Source organism: Amphiprion ocellaris, chromosome 11 (assembly GCF_022539595.1).
Source record: "Amphiprion ocellaris isolate individual 3 ecotype Okinawa chromosome 11, ASM2253959v1, whole genome shotgun sequence".
Taxonomy (NCBI): Eukaryota; Metazoa; Chordata; class Actinopteri; family Pomacentridae; genus Amphiprion; species Amphiprion ocellaris.
In genome coordinates this window covers 30636225-30656836 of record NC_072776.1, presented here as the reverse complement: position 1 = coordinate 30656836, position 20612 = coordinate 30636225, and the positions used below count along the sequence as shown (strand labels likewise).

At 37.3% G+C, this 20612-nt stretch overlaps 1 protein-coding gene across 1 annotated transcript; it reads right to left on the bottom strand.

Moving 5' to 3' along the window:
* Positions 1-5436: 5436 nt before the first annotated feature.
* dusp19a (dual specificity phosphatase 19a) lies at positions 5437-18855 on the bottom strand. Its single transcript, XM_023286925.3, has 5 exons — positions 18613-18855; positions 14249-14484; positions 11991-12037; positions 10601-10753; positions 5437-6305 (listed from the first exon to the last, which is right to left on the bottom strand). The coding sequence occupies exons 2-5, from the start codon at positions 14469-14471 to the stop codon at positions 6099-6101; spliced, it is 630 nt and encodes a 209-aa protein (XP_023142693.2). The 5' UTR covers positions 14472-14484; positions 18613-18855; the 3' UTR covers positions 5437-6098.
* Positions 18856-20612: the final 1757 nt, after the last annotated feature.

Below are 20612 nucleotides of genomic sequence, written 5' to 3'. Positions count from 1 at the left end.
GATCTTTCTGCATTGGGTTTGCATGTTCTCTCTGTGAATACGTGGCTTTTCTCCAGGTACAGCAGGCAGCTGATGTAGTGTTCACTTGTAGTCATAGTTACGGTGACGCCGTGCTGCTATCTCGCAATGATACAAAAATCTTTAACACATCCGTGGACCCAGACTATAAGCCACATCACTGCTAAAATCGTATCACTTGGTCCTTGTGTCATTTCTGACCTTCCCTGAAAATTTGTCCGTTTGTGAGTAATGTTGCTAACAGACAGACAAACAGACAAACCAACGCCGATCATTACAGAACTCCGCCGCATCCCTTAGCGGAGTAAAGATAGATTCCACAAAAAAAAAAAACTCTTCTTAACACTATAAAATAGCTGTGAGAAATCTGTGGAAATGCTGCCAGTCCTTCAAAGTAATGCATGATGGTACATTTTGTTGGGTAGTGACCATCAGCTGTTCACTACTTTTCACAGTACAATGTGGGATACTTTGAGTGACTTTATAGGGTGTAAAAATTGCAATTTAACATTTGGACATAACTACAAAATGGCAGACACGCTATATCATGTCAGGGTCCAGACTGCGATCAAAAGTTAATATTTCAAGTGGTCACACTGTGCTAGTGCATGATGATCATTAAGCTTGGTGTCGCTCTAACCAGGACAGGCAGCTTCTGTGTTCACCAAGGTGGAGGAAACTTCAGTGTACTGCGGTATTTACGCTTTAAAATGTGGCCTTCTCCTGGAATGCAAAGTGCACCTACACTACTGTTCAAAACTTTGGGGTCGCTTAGATTTTTTTTTTTTTTTTTTTAAAGAACAGCAGTTTTTTTCAATGAAGATAACATTAAATGAATGATAAATCCAGCGTAGACATTGTTAATGTGATAAATGACTATTCTAGCTGGAAACGGCTGATTTTTAATGGAATATCTCCATAGGGGTACAGAGGAACATTTCCAGCAACCATCACTCCTGTGTTCTAATGCTACATTGTGTTAGCTAATGGTGCTGAAAGGCTCACTGATGATTAGAAAACTCTTGTACAGTTATGTTAGTACATGAATAAAAGTGTGAGATTTCATGGAAAACATGAACTTGCCTAGTGACCCCAAACTTTTGAACTGTAGTGTACGAGCGCTGTTTTTTCCCTCATAGAAAAGAGCGCATGTTAAAAATTTAAAAAAACAACTCAAATCTGGGCCAGATGTGACATTAGAGCGCTCCCTCAAAATAGTTTCCCTGCAATGTGGGGCGTTTTAGGAACATTGATAAATTCTAGCGTTTGTCGCTAAGAAAATGTTCAGTCAGCGATGTGTTCTGACAAGGGTGGAGGTGCTACCGGCAGAAAAGTTAGTCTGCAGCCCTGCATGTAGTAACTGAGTTCGGACACAGATTTAGTCTACGTCAATGTCAAATACAGCATCTAAACTTGGGCCAGGTGTGAAAACTTTCAACCTATGATTTACCTTACCAGGTCTTGTGGTTTTTCACAGCACAGTGTCTATGAACTCTCCTCCCGATGCTGCACCGGTTTCTGATCGAATTCTGCAGCCGACCCACGGCTTTCTTAGGCGGTAAAAAGTCACCTGACGGAGGGAGACGGAGGAAAAGTTAGCGTTAAAAGCCGCTAAAGACAGAGTATAGGCCTTTCACATGCCTGTGCCTGGCAGCTCATTGTATTTCAGTCCTTCCATGCTGAACAGGATTAGCACAGTTTGTTAATGTGTGTCAGAGTCCATGTGTGTCCAAATGAGTAACTCTTGTGGTTGTAAACAAACCGTCATGGCAACAGCGGGGCAACTGATTGGTCAGCTGGCTAATGGACTGTTAATTGGTTCTTCATAATCAGCACCAACGCTGATGAGATAATTAAAGATGACCGCGTGAGCAGCTGGGGGAGTGTGTGTGTGTGTGTGTGTGTGTGTGTGTGTGTGTGTGTGTGTGTGTGTGTGTGTGTGTGTCTCAGTAATATATTCAGGTCTTTGTTTGTCAAAAGGCTTTTCAGGCAACAAGTAGAACAACAAGAGCAGAGCTGATAGACATGTTAATTATATCTTAGACCTTCATTTGACAGAAGCTAGAGGACACTTTGGCCAACACACACTAGTTTGTATTCCTGTGAATTTTATAAGTGCGCCTTAAAGCTTCCATTTCAAACATATAAAAATAATCATGATAAATAAATAATTGGATTTTTATAGAAAAATGTCTGTCTGATGTAAATAATGTGTAAAATTCTACCCCCATGTTAAAAAAAACAACAAAATTAATGAATATGTAAATATATAGGCTGCATTTTATGCTGCGTCTTATAACTTTTTGTGATTTTTTTAATTATAGTTTCTTTGCTCTAATGTGTGCTCTCTATTTATCGATGATTTTGTATTGTGTTTTAGAATTTATATTTACACATATTATGTTTTTTGTTTAATGTAATGGTTCTTTGATCTTTGATTGCCTTATTTTGTCATTAATTCTTATTATTTTTCAAAATTTTCTAATTAATGCTAATTCTGCTCTAGTTATTCTTTTTCTTAAATTATGAATTGATTCTTTTTGTATATTTTAAAATTCAGTGCTGTTCTGAAGATGCTTGTGAACATAGTAAGTCAGAAATGCCTGAAGAGAATTCCTTCAAATTGGGTAGAAACGCTCACCTGGACTCAGGCATGAATTAATTAGAAGGTCGGAGGTCACTGTGATTTCAGAAATGAAGCTGTTGGTCAGAACTCAAGAATTTCCTGCACTAATTATGAAAAAATGTCACACAAAGGTCTAATAGGATAAAATGATGATGTGATCCAAAGGTCGACTTCACCGTCACATCCAATTTTTCTGCAAAAACTCCTTCCTGGCCACTATTCAACGTAATTATGACCAAATTTAAATTTGATCAGATACTGAACTGGTAGCCGACTGCATCGATCTTCTGTGGCTGTGAATCTTTTAGAATTTGTAGCTTCTTGGCAACAGAATCTGCGTTTCTGGTGTTGTCTGGAGTCATGGCTAGAATCAGCTTTCTTGTCCGAAAAAGCTTCCATAGCACACGTTTCATGTGTCTGCATGGACATGATGTAAACTATAGCTGGACTAGTTGGCAGAGGATACAACCACAAGGCGGTGATTGTAGTTTTTTACTTGTATCTCCGTGATGAATAGTCTTCAAGTCGATATTTAGCATCATGTGCGTTTGTCAGCCACGTGTAAAGCCCTTTAAAGCATCCAACGCAGCGTTAAATGAAAGTTTTTATTCTGCATTAGTGAAAAATAAGCCTTTCTGCAGTTATTTGGATGAATAATTCATTTATTTTGCATGAATATTTTATTAAAAAATAATGCTTCCATGTAGCTCAATGTCAATCCACTGGTAAAAAAAAATCAAAAAAATAAAAATTTCACAGTATTTCTATACACTTTTTCACTTTTTTTAGTGGCTTCCATGTTTTGTGAGCCAGCGATTCCAAGTCAGTCACTAAATATTACTACACTAGCCACACACAACATAGTGTGTTTTAGTCATTTTTCTATATTCTTATTTGATTTATATGTTTCTGCCTACTTGCAACACCATCTACAGTTTTTAGCTGTAGTATTTACATTCTGTATGTAATCATGCCTTTATATTTTTTATATCTCTATATCTCCCGTGTGTTGTCCTCTTATCTCTTATTTGGTTTCTTGAATTTCCCTCAGGATCAGTAAAGCATCTACCAGCTTGCCTAGATACCTTCCTACACATTAGAAATGTTTTTATGTTTTTTCCATTAGCTTTCATGTTGTGTGACTGCAAATCATTGAATAGATTTGAATCTTTCTGCTGTTTTATCAGTTTTTTTAATCAGATGAGGGTGAAAGTAAAGTGTGCACCAATCAGCGGTTCATTGATAAGGAACACTGTGTCCACATCTGCACCAAAACTAAAAATTACACAGACAAGCACACACATAAAAAACACTGTGAAATCCACAAAGACAGGTGAGACAGCTGAGAGGAGGTGACTGTCTGACCTGTCACTGCCTGGACTGGATGGTCCTCACGTGGCGTCGCCATCACCACGGCCATCTTCCTGTCCAGAGCCGAGCAGGAGGAGCCCATCGTCAGCAGGAGGAAGAGGAGGAGGAGGAGGAGGAGGAGGAGGAAGGAGACTCCAAAAAGCAGGAGGACTGTGTACACTTCCACACCAACATGCTGCTCTGAGCAGCTGTCCGTCGCTCTGACGGTTGTTGTGTTGGCCGTCGCTCTCACTCTCTCTCTCTCTCTCTCTCTGGAGAGTGTCGATGTCTCTTGCCCTTTCAGACAGGAGGGTTTTCCTCCTGTTGTGGGGACACCGCCATGGAAAAAAGCTTTGTGTTCTCAGTATAACCTCTGTTCCAGTTAACTGTTGTATGACCTCTCAGCGGTTAGGGTTAGGGTTATGGTTAGTCAGGACAGAAGAAAGTTAAGTACTGCAGCAAACAGGATAAAGTATAAAGTATATGGACAAGTTGATTCCTTATATTGCCTCTATTTAAATGTTGTGGAATTTTCTTACTCAAGGTGAGAAACAGAAGCTTCAATCAGACTGATCTGTCTTTGAGTCATTTATCAGTGAGGCTCTCTGTGCAATACTGAAGTTCTCTTGTACAAAAACATGACCGACATCAAACTCCTGCTGTTGCCAGGCAGGTTACACTTAATGCATTGTTGTTTTGTCACTTACACAGTTCTTGGTATCGCGTTTGTAGTTTTACATATCTAGTGAAATTCCTTCTCTATGTGGAACCACTACGTACTTCTAGGAACATGATGACTTTATCTTCACCTGACGGGAAGCAGAAGCTACACCTGGACATACGACTTCCATCCATCCATTATTTATGCACTGCTTAACCCTCATTAGGGTCACGGGGGCTGGAGTCTATCCAGCTGACTTAGGGTGAAGACAGGGGACACCTGGACAGGTAACAGTCTATCACAGGGCTACATATAGAGACAAACAATCACACCTATGGACAATTTAGAGTTACCAATTCAATTCAATTCAATTCAATTTTATTTATATAGCGCCAATTACAGTCAAATTGTCTCGAGACGCTTTACAGAACCCGTATGCCTGACCCCCAGAGCAGCCAAAAGGCGACAGTGGCAGGAAAACACCCTTTTAACAGGGAAGGAAAAAACAATTAGTATCAATTAGTTACTAAAATAATCAATACCTGACATGAATCTTTTAAAAAAATATATATTATTTGTTTATTACAAAAGTTGAAATAATAAAAAAAATATATCCTTGGATCTATTTATTAAAGTTAAAGCCCTCGAACCAAACATGATATAGATGATTTTTTTCAAAAGCAGCAGTGACATAAAAACAAGTATTTCCAATGTAGACCTTTACATGTCCTTATAGCTATCTATATTATATGAGTAAGTCTAATTCTAAAGCACATAATTTGAGAACAACCCATGTAAATTTGGGCAAAGCACATTTCATATATTCATTTTCCTTTAATATAACTTAAACTTGGTCAAATTACCAGGTTAAAATCAAACCATCTGCAGGATTGAGCCTCTAGTTTTATCTTTTAAAGATGTTTTGTACTCAAAGCAAGAACTTCAAACAGTCACAACAAACATTTCTGCTTTTGTCGTTGACATTTTTTATTGGTTTTAATGTTTAGAAATAAGATTGTGGAGTTTGTGGTGACTCTCCGTCCTGATACAGCGAGGACAGGTCAGAATGGAGACTAAACACAAAACACAAACAGGACATTGTCAGTAATAACATGCAAGCAAAGAAAATGATGCTTTTTGGAGTCGCTAATGTCGCTTTGTCTCAAAATCTTGCGCAAACAGATTCCAGGAGAAGTTATAGGGAAGTATGTTGCACATTTGGATGAACAAATTTATCTTTCGAGCATCAGTTTTTAAGTGATGTGTAGTATCTTATTCCAACGATGCTGGATCATAAAACCTTCTCTGCTCTGTTATAATACACTATAATAACCCCCAATTATTTCAATGAAATGCTTTTTCAGATCTTGGAATGACTTCAAAATGTTCTCAATTGATTAAATTTATGTTTTTTCACTGGTAACTCTCTTTCCTCTTCATGCTTCAGTGTTTGGATCCGTTCATCGTCGACGTTTTGTAGCTCCTCAGCTGTTCCAGGAAGCCGGGGTTCGGCAAGGAGGCGGGTCGGGCTGATTTCACCAATGAGAGCGCAGCGTCAAAGGACTGGCCGTCACATGACATCAGGTAGCCAATGACGACAGCCGGTGCTCGTGACACACCGGCATTGCAGTGGACCAACACCACGCCTTTCTACAGTGAGAAACACACAGAAATGTTAGCGTTAGAGCTGCTCTAACTGACCAGTAGGGGGCAGAAGATCTTTCGAAAAACAGGAAAAAAATGAAACATTTTATCTTCTTATGAAGCCGCTCTGGTGGACAAATTGGCAGATAACTTCCTATTAAAGCATCCAAAACACAGAGAAAGTCACCTGTTTCTGCTTTGCTTTCATTATTCTCCGGGAAGTTTTCGTGTTTTCATTACATCTGCAAATGTGCAAATGTGCTAAATGTGCATTTACAGTTAACCTTAAGAAACAATTAAACATTTTAAAAGAAAATCAAGAAAAATCAAACATATGTGACAAAAACTGGATATCTTTACATATTTATATACTTTTATAATTATCCTTTTACATGCTGCTATAAAAAATCAAGACTTTGGGGAGTTTGTGCACCAACTGTGGAATAAAAATTTGTAAATCTACAGGATGTGTTCCTAAATAAATCATCTTTAATTATCTTTTACGGTGTGTTTATGGTCTGTACTCTAGAATAATTAATAGTGAGATGCACCAAATTAAAACAGAGTGTTTTTTAGTCCTTTTTTAGATTCAAACATGAGCTGCAGTGCTGCTGTGTGAACGCTGAACGTCTCCACTCTCCAACAGATCACAACAGTTTCTTTGACCCGAACCTGTCAAGCCGAGCGTCGCATCACAACAAGCTATTTAGTGAACAGATGCCTTGTTTGTTGCTGTCTTTGGATGCACATTAGCGTCTCAATTACAGCCCGTGTTTTCCTTCGCATGAAATGTTTCCACCACAAGCCGCGTCCCAGTTATCGGGCGGCACGTCACGGCCTGATAACCAACATCAACAACAAGAAATATCACAGTTTTCCATTAGGAGAGGCTGTTAAAAGATTCAGGTGAGTAAACAAAAAACAAACTGAAGCGAGAAGTTGTACATTTTCAGGGGAGTAAGTGTAAAGCCAGCCATAAAATTAGTGCTAAAACTTGGAAAAACAACAATATTTTCTGCTTAAATTCTAAATTAAGCAAAAATGAAGCATGTTGGTACAATTAAGTCTCATATTTATTTCAGAACAGACACAAAAATTGATGAGTAGACCTGAAAAATTGAGGTGCAAATGCTTGAATCTGGAAGACTGTGACAAAATAATCAAAAATACAAACAAAACCTTTCTTAAACCTTTAGGTTTGGTTCAAATCTTTTTAAAAATAGTGGAAAAATATTTTTAAAAATGTCAACAAGGTAAGACATTATTTAAAGCATCTCTGAAAATTTAGGAAAAAATTGGGAAAAAAAATTTAGCACATAGTTTCTGTATCTGTGCTGCAGGCGTGAAATCGGTCACATGACGCTGTTGTCATGACAGCGTCCATATCTGACGGTCATTACCAGCCAGATGGCCTGCTGGGTAATCTGAGCTGGCTTTTCAGAGTAAAAGCATCAGTTTGATTATCAGGGCTGGAATTACCACAGATACACACACAGAAACATATCATAATGAACACACACACTTCCTGTAATCGTACACCTCAGTGTGTGTGTGTGTGTGTGTGTGTGTGTGTGTGTGTGTGTGTGTGTGTGTGTGTGTGTGTGTGTGTGTGTGTGTGTGTGTGTGTGTGTGTGTGTGTGTGGTGTCATGTTAAGGTGAGCTGCAGGCTTCGCCGCTAAAAGCTTGTATGACACTGAGATCTGATCTGCGTCCACCTTAATAAAACATGAACAAAACTAAACATCCATTATTTAGAACAGAGGGAGAGGAGAGGAAACAAGGAGAGGAAACAAGGAAAGGAAACATGGAAAGGAGATGTGAAAACACGTCACATCTGCCTCCACATCCCTGTAATCTCCTGGCATTTTGGGATAGTTTCTTTCTCTGCTCATTTAGTTTCACCTGTGCAGCTCCTTAATTTAAGTCAAGTCAAATTTGTCCATAAAGCATCATTAAAACATGAGACTTAAAATGTCAAATCTCAGAACAACTCAGAACATCTGATTGGTCAACCTCAGTGCTAAAGCTGGGGCATGAAAATGTAGGTTTCCAGTGTTTTTAATTGTTTTAATGCAACTCATAGTTCAATTAAAATCCTAAAACTAAACTAGGCATTCCTCGAAGTCACAAATAATGTTTTTATGTATTACTACTGTTTGTCTTCTGTTCCACTGTCAAATCATCAGGTGGAAGAGGGACCTGGTGTGGACTTCGCAATACTAGTAGTTTCCTCCATAAGTCTGCATAGCTGCAGACTTTCCTGAAGAACTCACCTATAGGTCTTTGTGAAATTGCTCACATATCCACTACTGTCCAAAAACTGGGGGTCACCCAGACAATTTCATGTTTTCCATGAAAACTCACACTTTTATCCATGTGCTAATATAACTGCACAGGGGTTTTCTAATCATCAATGAGCCTTTCAACACCATTAACTAACACAATGTAGCATTAGAACACAGGAGTGATGGTTGCTGGAAATGTTCCTCTGTACCCCTATGGAGATATTCCATTAAAAATCAGCCATTTCCAGCTAGAGTAGTCATTTTCCACATTAACAATGTCTACATAGTACTTCTGATTCATTTAATGTTAAAAAATGTTTAAAAAATAAGGACAATTCTAGGTGACCGCAAACTTTTGAATGGTAGTGTAAATGTGGCCCTGCACAAAATGTCCACAAACCCAGCATGGCTGCTCATTTTGTAGGTTCTTTTGTACATTTTTAGAGTGGCATTTTGTTAAATATAACATTTGCAGATGTTCACAGCTTTCCTGACTTTTGTGCAAACACTGCCATGTCATAAACAGGCAGAGATGTACAAACTGACGAACCAAAAACGAAAAATTAATCCAAATTCCCTTTTTTTCCAATTTCCAAGACGCATAAGTCAGATCAGGATAGTGTTGCGTATTCGTCCTTTTCTCTACCGTGTCGAGTCCTCATGAAATGGGACTGGGTTAAAGTCTCTACATGGTAGAACTGCATAAGAGAACTGCAACTTTGCCCAAGTGGTCACTTAAGGTATTGTAATTAAAAATAAACAAAAACTCCAAAAAGCCACCACTATGAAAGAGTGAAAAGTCTAAACTGTTGATGGATCTCCAACACAAAGAAGTTCTGTTCTTACACTTTCTGTTATGAGTCTTTAGTCTGTTCAAGTTTTGTATTGGTGTTGTCAGACCATTCTCCACGGCTGTGTCAGCACTGCAGAATGGTCTGCTGAATCTCGTTATCATTCTGCTGTACAGTCAAAAATGTTCTGGCGTGTCTGTTTCTTTAAACCAATCACAATCACTGAGCCCAGGATGCTGCAACAGTGTCCCTGCAAAATAGCGATGGGGTAATTGTTTTCTTTGAGTATTAGCATTTCACCAAGCAGGCTGGCAGTATTACATGAGTGAAACGTTCAGAAATACTTGGAATTTTCAGCATGTAAGTTGTTGATTCCTGCAGCGAAGTGGATTTTGAAAACAGCAACACATAAATAGTAGAGAACAGAGAAGAAAGCCATGAGAAACAATTGGCAGAAATGGCAGATTATACCAGAAGTCTACATCCAGTAAGTCAGACTAGTGCTGGTAAAACCTTCTCACAGCCTGGAAAAGTGGAATTAAATCTTCTACATATATAAACTTTGCTTTGTTTTGCAGCTGAGCAGCTAATTAGCATCCAGCCTGCACACCGAGGTCGGCGGTGCAACGTTTGTTTGGCTGCTTGTTAAGCTGAGGTTCATGTTTCTGACTCAGATAAGAAGGAGACTTTAGCAGCAAAGATTATGTGCATTGTAGTTCAGTGTGAGCATCCAGCCGTCTGACAGGATGATGGCGTTATCACTTCATGCAAATGTGGTTTAAAACAGAGCCAACTGATTGGCTTAGAGACCAGTCACAGATAGCGAAGCTGTGTTCTAACAAACGAATGCAACGAAAGGGGGATCCATCAAGAAACCCCAAACTGTAAATTATAAATATCTTCCTTTTGGTTTCGTTTTGTAGTCAGAGGTGGTTTACAGAGCATTTCTGGTTGGACTTTATGATCGTCAGTTTGGTTTTTCAGTAACAGAAATAGAGCAATTGGTCTTTTCTGCAGCGTCAGACATCTTTTGCTTTGTTTGCCTGAAGATAGAAGAGCTATCTTCTACACATTTTTCAACTGTGATCACTTCCTCTTGCTCTCAATTTTGTGGATAGTTTAGTTTTATTTGAAGACCTTTCATAGATGAAATGGTATGTTGCTGAAGTGATAAATGAATAATAGGTTGATGAATATAGTCCGTGGTAATCAGATAACATGTTACCTCACTGCAAGCCTGCTGGATGAAGTCACAACAGTCCTGGATGTGAGGCAGCAGATCAGTATCAGGATGATCCAGAATACTGACGGTCTTATAGATGAACAGGTCCGGAAACACGTTCTCCACCCCGAAGGCCACGTTCAGGATGTGAGTTATCTGAAGAATAAAAGACATTTTTACACTATCGCTAGCATCCCAATGTGAAGGTTGTAGTCATTGTAGAGCAAAACTGAAGATATCAAACCTATTGGATAACACATTTGGATTCATGTAGAGGAAAAAGACAAGAAAAAAAACATACGCTTTACATTATACATCCTTCACAGGAGCCACATTTTTTTTAAAATTAACAGCAGCTAGAATGAAAGAAGATCCAAGTTTCTGCTGGTCTAATATCCATTCGGTGTGTCTCTTCTTAGTTTCCTTCAGTTGCGGTTTCATTGCAAGGGTTCCACCATAAAGGACCGATTCTCCTTTAATAAATGATATCATGGGTCTGCTGCTTCAACTCTGGAAGGCATCAACCTGGGCTGTTTCTTAAAATGTTCTGGATTGACTGATCTTCATGTCTTAAGGTAATGATGAAGACTTTTCTTGCTTTTTACTTAACAAAGGAGTTCTTGTCATAATATGGGTTACTACAGCGGTTGAATAATGTAGTTTGCTGTTGTATACCGAAATTGCTTCGACCCAACACAAATGAAGGATCCATTGGTTGCTCTTGACCACCTGGAGCCTCTTATTGTTTGATACTGTAGCAATCTGAGGAGGTTGCAGTTCCGTGTTGGCAAGCAGAGGGCATTGTGGGGGTTAGTGTTCCTGTAATGGCACATTATTGTAATGCAGGGAGGCTAACTGAGATGATCCCAGCTTGATTTAACCCATAGGCTCCTGCCAGAGGTCATTAAACACCACATAAGACTTTGTCATGGTGCCCCTTTACTAGCTAAACAATGCTCTTTGCTTGCTTTCTATTAGGATAGTGAGTTAACTATCTAAGTTCAGCCTCAGCACTATTTTTATTTAGGCTTCTTTGATAACATTGGTGATTTGTTTCCATTAAATGAGTCTCTGCTTGAAAATGTGATTGACTGGAGTGGTTGTCAAAGATATGAATGCATTTTGTGTGGGTTCAACTGTCACATATATTCTCACATACTGTATACAAACATATTTACAGTCTGATCCACTGATGTTTAATCAACATTATGCTATATGCAACTTGTTTGGCTGTTTTGATCTCAAGCTACAAGCTTAATCTGGCATGGCACTCTAGAGAAATGACATCTGTGTCATTGCTTGTCTTTATGTTGCTCTACTAACTTTGTTGCTCTGCAGACACTGGACTGCTCTGCTCTGTTGTTTTGTTCCTTCAGTTGGAAAATAAACTCACCTTGTGTTTTCTCAGAGTGCCAAAGTCATGTGCAGCATCTTGAGAACCTGCACAGAAAAACAGAAAGCCAGTTAATGAGATGTTTGGTTGAGGAATTTTTTGTCTTTAACCTGCTTGGACTCTGTCCTCGGTGCTCAACCAAACAGTGTTGCATCTCCTGGAGGTCACAGGGTCATTCTTGTTCCACTGGTGAACCGGTGAGCCCTGTTGGGTCACATCTCCCCCCCATCCTCCCCCACGGTCGGGCTCATGTTACCCATCACTCGAGCTCAGTGGTTACCTGTGGACTGAAGGTGACATCCAGGACAATCCAGGCAGGGGGACGACTGCATTATACGGTGCTGTGTAAACATGTTAGGAGCTTAAATCCTCTCCACGATTGTTGATTTAACCCCGAAAACTCATCTTTATGGACTAAAGCTACATATTTAGAAGTTAATTCCAAAAAAACCCCAATCATTTCAGTATCTGCAGGAGCTTACAGGCTGAAAATGATCAATTGTGTTTTTATTTTTTAGTTACTTTTTGTGTACACCGTGATCATCATTTCAGTCTTGAGTTTTCAGTGACTCCTATGATTGAATCATTGAAACACTGGCATCTTGATCACAAAAAGACAATCATGCATTTTAGTTCTTTCATAGATTTATTATAGATCTTCTGGAAAATTGGCAAAATCTACTGGGTCAAAATGTACATAGAGCAACATTAATTATCAACTTTGATGATGTAGAAATCTGTGTTAATCTAATAATCTTCGTGGCATGACCTTTTAATTATTTGTGTATGATTATTATTGACTACAGCTTGTGACTCCTCTGAGGAAATGTAATTTATTTAGGGCCTCTTTAATCCACTCATTAGATTCAGCCACAAACACTACAGTGAGAAAGTCTGAGGAGCTCAGCAGTTATCTGTGTAAGCAAATTATTGACTTGAACCAGTTAGAAAGTCACTTAGAGCCATTTCAAATCAACTCTGTAAAAAACTTAGTATAAAGTTCATGGTACAGTTGCGTCTCTGTCACAATCAGGAAGAAAACACAAACTATCACCTGCTGCTGAGAGACAACTGGTCAGGATGGTCAAGAGTCAACCAAGAATGATCAAAAAGCAGATCTGAATGAATGAGAAGCTGCTGGAACACAGCTGTCAGTGTCCACAGGGTTTTACATCAACATGAGCTGAGAGGATCCATGAAGAAGGAAGTTCTTCCTCTAGAAGCAGAACCTTAAAGCTCCATTCAAGTTTGCTGATGATCGCATGGACAAACAAAAGGCCCTCTGGAAGAAAGTTCTGTTGTCCAATTGAGTAGAGAAGGTGAGGCCTTCAACCCCAAGAACACTATCAAGCATGGGGGTGGCAGTATTATGTTCTGTGGATTCAGTGCTTTATATAAAGTAAATGGAATAATGAAGAACAAGGATTACCTCCACATTCTTCAGGAAAACCTAAAATAATCATCCAGAAGATTGATCTTGGATGCAGTTGGGTGTTTCAACAAGACAGTGACCACAAACACACATGAAAAGTGATAAAGTAATGACTAAACCTAGCTAGAATTAAAGTTTTAGACCCAAAGTACTGACTTGAACTCCACCAACAACCTGTGAACTGTGATGAAGACTCAAGTTTGTGTCAGAAAGACAGTAAGTTTCATTGAACTGCACCAATTCTGTTAAAAGGAGGGTCATAGATATAACCAGAATCTTGTAGACGGAAACCAAAAGGATCTAGTTGAGGTGAAAATGGCTAAAGGATGTTTAACTAAATAATAGCATTTCTGTACACATATTTTTGGCCCCACAGATTTTGTGAGATTTCCAGAAGACCTTTAATAAATCTATAAAAGATCTAAAATGCATGATTGTTGTTTAGTGACAAATTTAGTTACAGGAGTCATTGGAATGTCATTATATACATGGTCTTAACAAGTGCATGGAGACTTTTGTGTACAACTGAAAGCTCCCTGTTTGCAGTGAAGCCACATCTGTCAATATCCTTGGATTCTAAGTCTCTTTATCCCCATCAATAGGCCAGAATGAGAAAACTCAACAAGGAGCTTCAGACACCAAACAGTGGCAGAAAACTAATCTTGAACAGAAGCACAACAATGTTACACTAGTTTTGATCGCAGTAGCGCCAAGCAGTCAACTCTGAAAAACAATCATAATTTGCATTTTAAAACAGCCTAGTTTTGGTGAAATATCCTCCAGGATGGAGTTGGTGGTTCTGGTCAGTCGTGATTCGGTTTCTCACCCAGCAGCAGGAATGGTTTGACGATGCCGACCTGGACATCCCAGGAGGTGTCAGGGACGTATCCCAGCATCCTCTCTTGTGGGACGGGGTCTTCCACCACGGTGATCGTCGATCCTTTCCAGGTCTCGATGATGCGACGGCCGCTCAGCGACGTCACTCTGGTGCATTGCTTCCTCAGTCGTGTCCGAGAGAAACTCTGGATCTCCTCCGTTAAAGACTGCATGATCAGAAGTAACCTGAAAGATAAAAGTTGTCAACTCATGTTTACCTGAAAAATGTAACCTGCAAAAAATGTTTTATAAAACCACCAAAGATAAGATGTACATAAAATAATAAAAAATTGTACAGGTTTGTTTGTCCTAACAAATGCACAGTTTTCTCCTGATTGAGTAACATTTTCTGAAATCTGCAATAGCCAGATGTTTTGGCAAAGTCCTGAACCTGAAACTGCATTTATGAGAACTTCACATCTCACTGTAAATAAAAAAATAATAATACAAAATGTCCATAAAAAATGAAAGGTTAAAATCTATCGGCCAGTGAAAATATGTTGAAAAATTGTGGAATATTGTCACTTTCAAACATTGTAAAAAGTGTCACAATAATTAATCTAATTAATTGATTTCAATACAGTAAAATTGTGTGATTTTTTTGTTAAAAGAACAACAACAAAACAACTAGTTGTAAAAATACTGATTTTTGATGTGGACATTATGTTTAGTTTTTTATATACTTTTTTTTTCCTGTTGTTTTCTTACATTTTTCAATATTTATTTTCTTTCATATAAAGGCAAATATCTGTAAAATAGTGATATTTATGCAGATAAACTACTCATGAAGAGCAATTTCTTATCTCTTAAAAGACACATTTCTGATTTGGACATTACTTATATTTATGTTATTCTTCTTTCAAGTAACTGCAACTACCTGTAAAATAATGGGAGTTTTTTTTCTGAATTAAAAAAAATTTGTTTAAATTGTGTCATTTTACTATCAAACATGATAAAACAACAAATGAATATTTGTAAAACAAAATACAGATTTTTGATGTAAGTTTAAATACAGTTTCGGCTTGTTTTTTGTTTTTTAGTTTTTTTATTTGTTTTGTTGTTTTGTTTGCTTGTTTTACTGCAAGCATGTAAATTTTACTACATATTATGTGGAGTTTAATAAAATTGTACAATTTTGTAAAATATCTTTAAATTGCTGAAAGAAATGACAGTTAAAAATGTATTAAAACCTTTAAAAATCTTTTTTTTTTTAGTGTTAAGTTCCTGGTCCTCTCCTTTAAAGTGCAAGAACAAAACCAAAGTTAAGCTCCTTGAATCTCAATTTTTAATGACTGTAATTCTCTTTGTGTCTGGCTTAACAAGAAATCTCTGGATCACTTACAAGCAGTTTTGAACACTGCTGTTAAGCTTTCGATCAGCTCTTCTAAAAGGTTTCAGGTGACGCTGATATTGATTTCTCTTCTGGCTCCTCATCAGATTCAGAATCCAGTCCAAGTCCAAGACCTTCATCACCTCCACAGCAGGTCTCTGAGGTTTTATGACCGGCTGAGTCAACTGTTTGGACTCAACTTCTGATTCTTTAATACATGTTTTCCAGAAGGATGCAGTATGTGTAGACTGATTTATTTCAACTTCACATTTTTTCTGCTTTTGTCCAGCCCAGTAATAGGACTGTAGGATGTTAGATAACCTCATTCTCTGCACCTCAGAAGTACCACAAGACTCACTCTGGGTCCTCTTTTGCTTCTTTTGGACTTGGATTTGAGATTTTGAATCTTCTATGCAGATAACATTCGATTATACATTTCTATGCAGGTGACACCCAAATATACATCTCTTTTAGCTGTAAGATGATGGCAAAGTTGTCTGTTACATGAATACAATTTTAAAAATGAAAAGGTGGGTAATTTTTTACTGGTTGATCCTAAATAAAAAACAGAAGTCCTTATTTGTCCCTACAGTACAGGAAATATTGTTTGCATTTTCCTGATCTGGTACACATTTGTTAAGTGCAGTTAATTTGTTGAAAAAAACAACAGAAAACAACAAAAATACATAAATGACATGATTTGATAGATGATAGATTTTCTAATCTTTTTGTATTTTTTTGAACTTACAACTAGTAAAATGGTGTGTGTGTGTGTGTGTGTGTGTGTGTGTGTGTGTGTGTGTGTGTGTGTGTGCATGTGTGTGTGTGGTGTGTATGTGTGTGTGTGTGTATTCCATTGTTTTGCTTTATTTAAATCACATTTTACTATTTTTGAGTGTTACAGTATTGCATTAGTTGTTTCAAACTCACTCCTGCTTCCAGATTTGTTATATTTTTAGAAATAGGGACAGGGGTTATTTAAATTTAAAAAACAACACAGAGATGGGTTTTTAGGGGGTTCTGTTTTTAAACTTTCTATGACTAGAAAGGGAACTTCCTCTCCTTTAAGGAGTCCAACTGTTTGTAGTCTCACTAACAGCTAATTGAAACATTTTCATTTAGGTGTAACAGCATGAATATAGCTGCAAGCTTTGGCATGAACTCTCAAAACTCTCAAGTGTCAGAAAACCTTCAGTTGGTAGAGAAACACTGCAGGGGGGCTTTGAAGTTGGTAAAAACTGAATTTAAATGTTATTTGTAATCCTGCAGCATCCACCATCAAAATGCTGCCAGACTTGACTTGTGTGTTTAAACCATTTATGGACAAAATACTAAATCCCTGCTACTCTTGCAAGATGAGGAGAATCCAAATATGTCCGTGTTTATTGACATAATGTGCACCAGAAAACCAAAACAAGTTAAAGGAGATTGGACTGCAGAGAGTTCATTGTGATAAATGGACTGGCTTGTCCCCAAAAGGTTGAAGCTTGATGATTTTCACTGATCTGACTTCTCATTTGGCACCAAAGTTTTCACTCATCCAGTTTAGTATCTTAACGTGTGTTGGGTAGACGGTCATAAAATTTGGTTGTGAGATTCATGTCCCCACCAAGCACACACACACACACGCACACACACACACGCACACACACACACACACACACACACACACACACACACACACACGATCATTTAACTCAAAAACTGATGCAAAAAAGTTGTAACTTGGTGCATATAAATTGCACACTGTGGGAAATAAAGAAGTTGCGCCTCGACAGTTCAAAGTTCAATCAAAAACCAACACCCATGAACATCAGGATGAACTGCAATAACTTCAGGGACCCTTCAATTTTCATCCAGCACCATCATCAGGCCAAAGGTTCAGTTTGTTTGACTTAAACTGAAGAGAAGTTTCACAGCTGCACTTTGACTTTCAGTGATAATTTAGCAAATGTGAATTAAAGATTTGAAAATACATCATCTAAATACTTCATGGTGCACAGATGTACACATTAATGTTTGCAATATTCTGTTTTTTGCAGCTTTGTTTCCACTCCAGCTTTTATGGGTTTAATTAGCAAAACTCCTACATTTTTATAAATATGTTCCTGTTTTTGATTCCTTTGACTATACCAACTTCTGCACACTTTTTGTTTTCAAGTATATCTTCATGTTGATCTTGTCTTCATGGCCTGTTTTCACAAATTGTTGTGGTGCAATGAGAACTCTAGCAAATTAGAATGAGTATTGCAATGGAACTGATATCAAAGTGAGTCATGAAGTAGATGAAGTTGGTTAAACTTAAATACAAGCCAGTGAAACACAAATTTTACATATTTTATCCATGTTGGTTCATGAGCTACTTTAACCCTCCTGTTGTCCTCATTTATGCACCGAAAAATATTGTTTCCTTGTCTGAAAAAAATCCAAACATTCAGCAAATAAATCCCCAAATTTATAAAAATTTGCAAAATCTTCAGGAAGAAAATTCCTTAAAAATTTCCCTTCCCTTTATTTAAAAAAAAAAAAATCCCCAAATTTGGCAAGAAATAAAAAATTTTAAAAATTTAAATATAAAAAAATTGTAAATATTTTTTAAAAATGAATAAAAATCTTCCAAAAAATCCTTAAAATATCTAAAGTGATTCCATATATATCAGTAAAAGTTTTAATATTTTCCTTAAGGACATTCGGGAAAAAATCAACCAAAATCCAGTGAATTTCGCTGGATTTTGGTTGATTTTTTTTCTGAATGTTCTTAAAGAAACTTTTTTTTTAACATTTCTTTTTTTTAACCAAAAAATGTTCAAAATATTCCCAAAAATATTGAAAATGTGGAAATTTTCACTGTGAAAATATACATATTGTTTAAAATGGGTCAATTTGACCTGCACGACGACACAAGGGTTAATTGATGTGAGACAACACAACAAGTACATTAAAAGCTCTACCAGACCACATGTGATACAGACTTCCCACAGTACCTGTTTCTTCACGTGTTCCGCTTTAGTCTGGCTCGGCTCAGAATGGCTTCTAGCTCCTCTGATGGCAGATAGTCCACTTTAAGCACCAGAAACCAGAGAAGAGAGAAGATCCAGGTCAGTTTGCAGATGAGAAGCACAGTTTTCCCATCATCCTCTTCTCTTCTGGTAAACCTCCAGTCTGGTTCAGGTTCCTGGTGCTGAACTAAACCTGGTCCAGGACTAGTCCAGTCTGACCAGCTCCGGTCCTGCAGCCTGAACTGGACTGACTCTGCTGGAGGTGAAGTGCTGCTGTGTAACATGAAACCTGCTGCTGGTCTGAGTTTCACCAGAGCCCTGCAACACATCCACCCACAATTTAACTAATAACACAAAACCAGCACTAAAGTCCAATTAAAATTCTGTAATATTTGTAATTATTTTGCCATTTCACATGTTTTGACCCATGTTTCTTTAATTTCAGTACAAAATCACACAGAACAAAATACCCACTTTTCAATGCAATATCATTATAAAAATTATAACAATAGCATCAGAGTATTTGCACAGATGTGGATGAAATATGACTGAACCTGTTGGTGTTCGATGGTGTTTTTAAAATGTCCAGTAGAGGGAGCCACAGCTTTGTTTTTATTTATTAAAAATTGCATATGGTAACGTTACAGCACACACTGAAGTTGTTTACAAAATACATTTACTCTAAACTGGTTTCTAACATAAAGTTTAAAAAAATGTCTCTTTCTCATTCACACATGAGTGTATTTGTGTTGTATTCACCAAATTCCTCTGTGCATATCTGTAATATAATACCAGACTTTAAATGTCTGTGAATTCTTTCATCAGATCTAATCAATTATCCTCAGACACAGATAACAATGTCCATGTGATATCTTTCCATAGTGATAAAAACAGACCCAAAACAAAATTCAAACTCAAGTCTAAAATCAAGCATGAAACCAGTCAAACACCTGCACAAAATCAATCAAAAAATTTGTCTAAAATTGGTCCATAGGTCAGGTCTGAAACAAGCTAAACACATGGTTGTAAACCAGTCTAAAACCAGTAAAACGGGTCAACAACCAAGTTCTAAATGATTCTAAAACCAGTAAAATATGAGGTTCCAAAGCTAGTTCTTAACCAGTTAAAAACGAATCCAAAATCCGATCCAAAACCAAATTCTAAACCAGTATAAAACATTTTTTGAAAAAATTGAAAAATAAAAATAAATAAAAAACAAAAAACGAAGTTCTATACCAGTATAAAAACAGTAAAAACGAACAAATAAATAAATAAGTTCATCCAAAATCAGGTTCTAAACCACTATAAAAACAGAAAAATAAATAATAAATAAAAACTTGGTCCAAAACTAGGTTCTAAATCAGTATAAAAACAGTTAAAAAAAAAGAAAAGAAAGAAAAGAAAAGAAAAGAACTGATCCAAAACCAGGTTGTAAACCAGTATAAAAATGATAAAATAAATAAATAATCTGGTCCAAAACCAGGTTCTAAACCAGTATAAAAACAGTTTTAATTTAAAAAAAAAAAAAAAAAAAAAAAAAACTAGATAAATAAACCAGGTCCCAAGTCAGTTTCTAAACCAGTCTAAAACTTTTTGAGCAGCTGTAAGAAAATAAGTTTTAAAGCAGTTTAAAACCAGAACAAAATCGGTCTAGAAGAAGTCCACATATCAGGTCTATAACAAGCTGAACACCAGATTCTAAACAAGTCTCAAACCAGTAATTTTTTTTGACGTTCAATTCAAACCATTCTAAAGCCAAATCAGTCCACATGTCAGGTCTAAAACAAGTTGAAAATAAGTTTTAAAAACAACAACAACAAAAAGATGCCCCCAAAACAAGCTATAAACCAGTCTAACATCTGATTCTAAAACAAGTTCTTTAACAGCCTAAACCAGTTCAAATTCACATTCTAAATCAGTCAGTCTGGTTTTGGCTTCATTTCTTGTGGAAACACAGCAGCAGAGAAGAAGATAATGTCCTGCAA

Coding starts and splice junctions, on each gene's coding strand:
- dusp19a (XM_023286925.3), bottom strand. CDS start 14,471: ATGCAGTCTTTAACGGAGGAGATCCAGAGTTTCTCTCGGACACGACTG. Junction 12,038..14,248: donor CAAACCATTCCTGCTGCTGG/GTGAGAAACCGA, acceptor TTTTCTGTGCAG/GTTCTCAAGATGCTGCACAT. Junction 10,754..11,990: donor GCACTCTGAGAAAACACAAG/GTGAGTTTATTT, acceptor TTTATTCTTCAG/ATAACTCACATCCTGAACGT.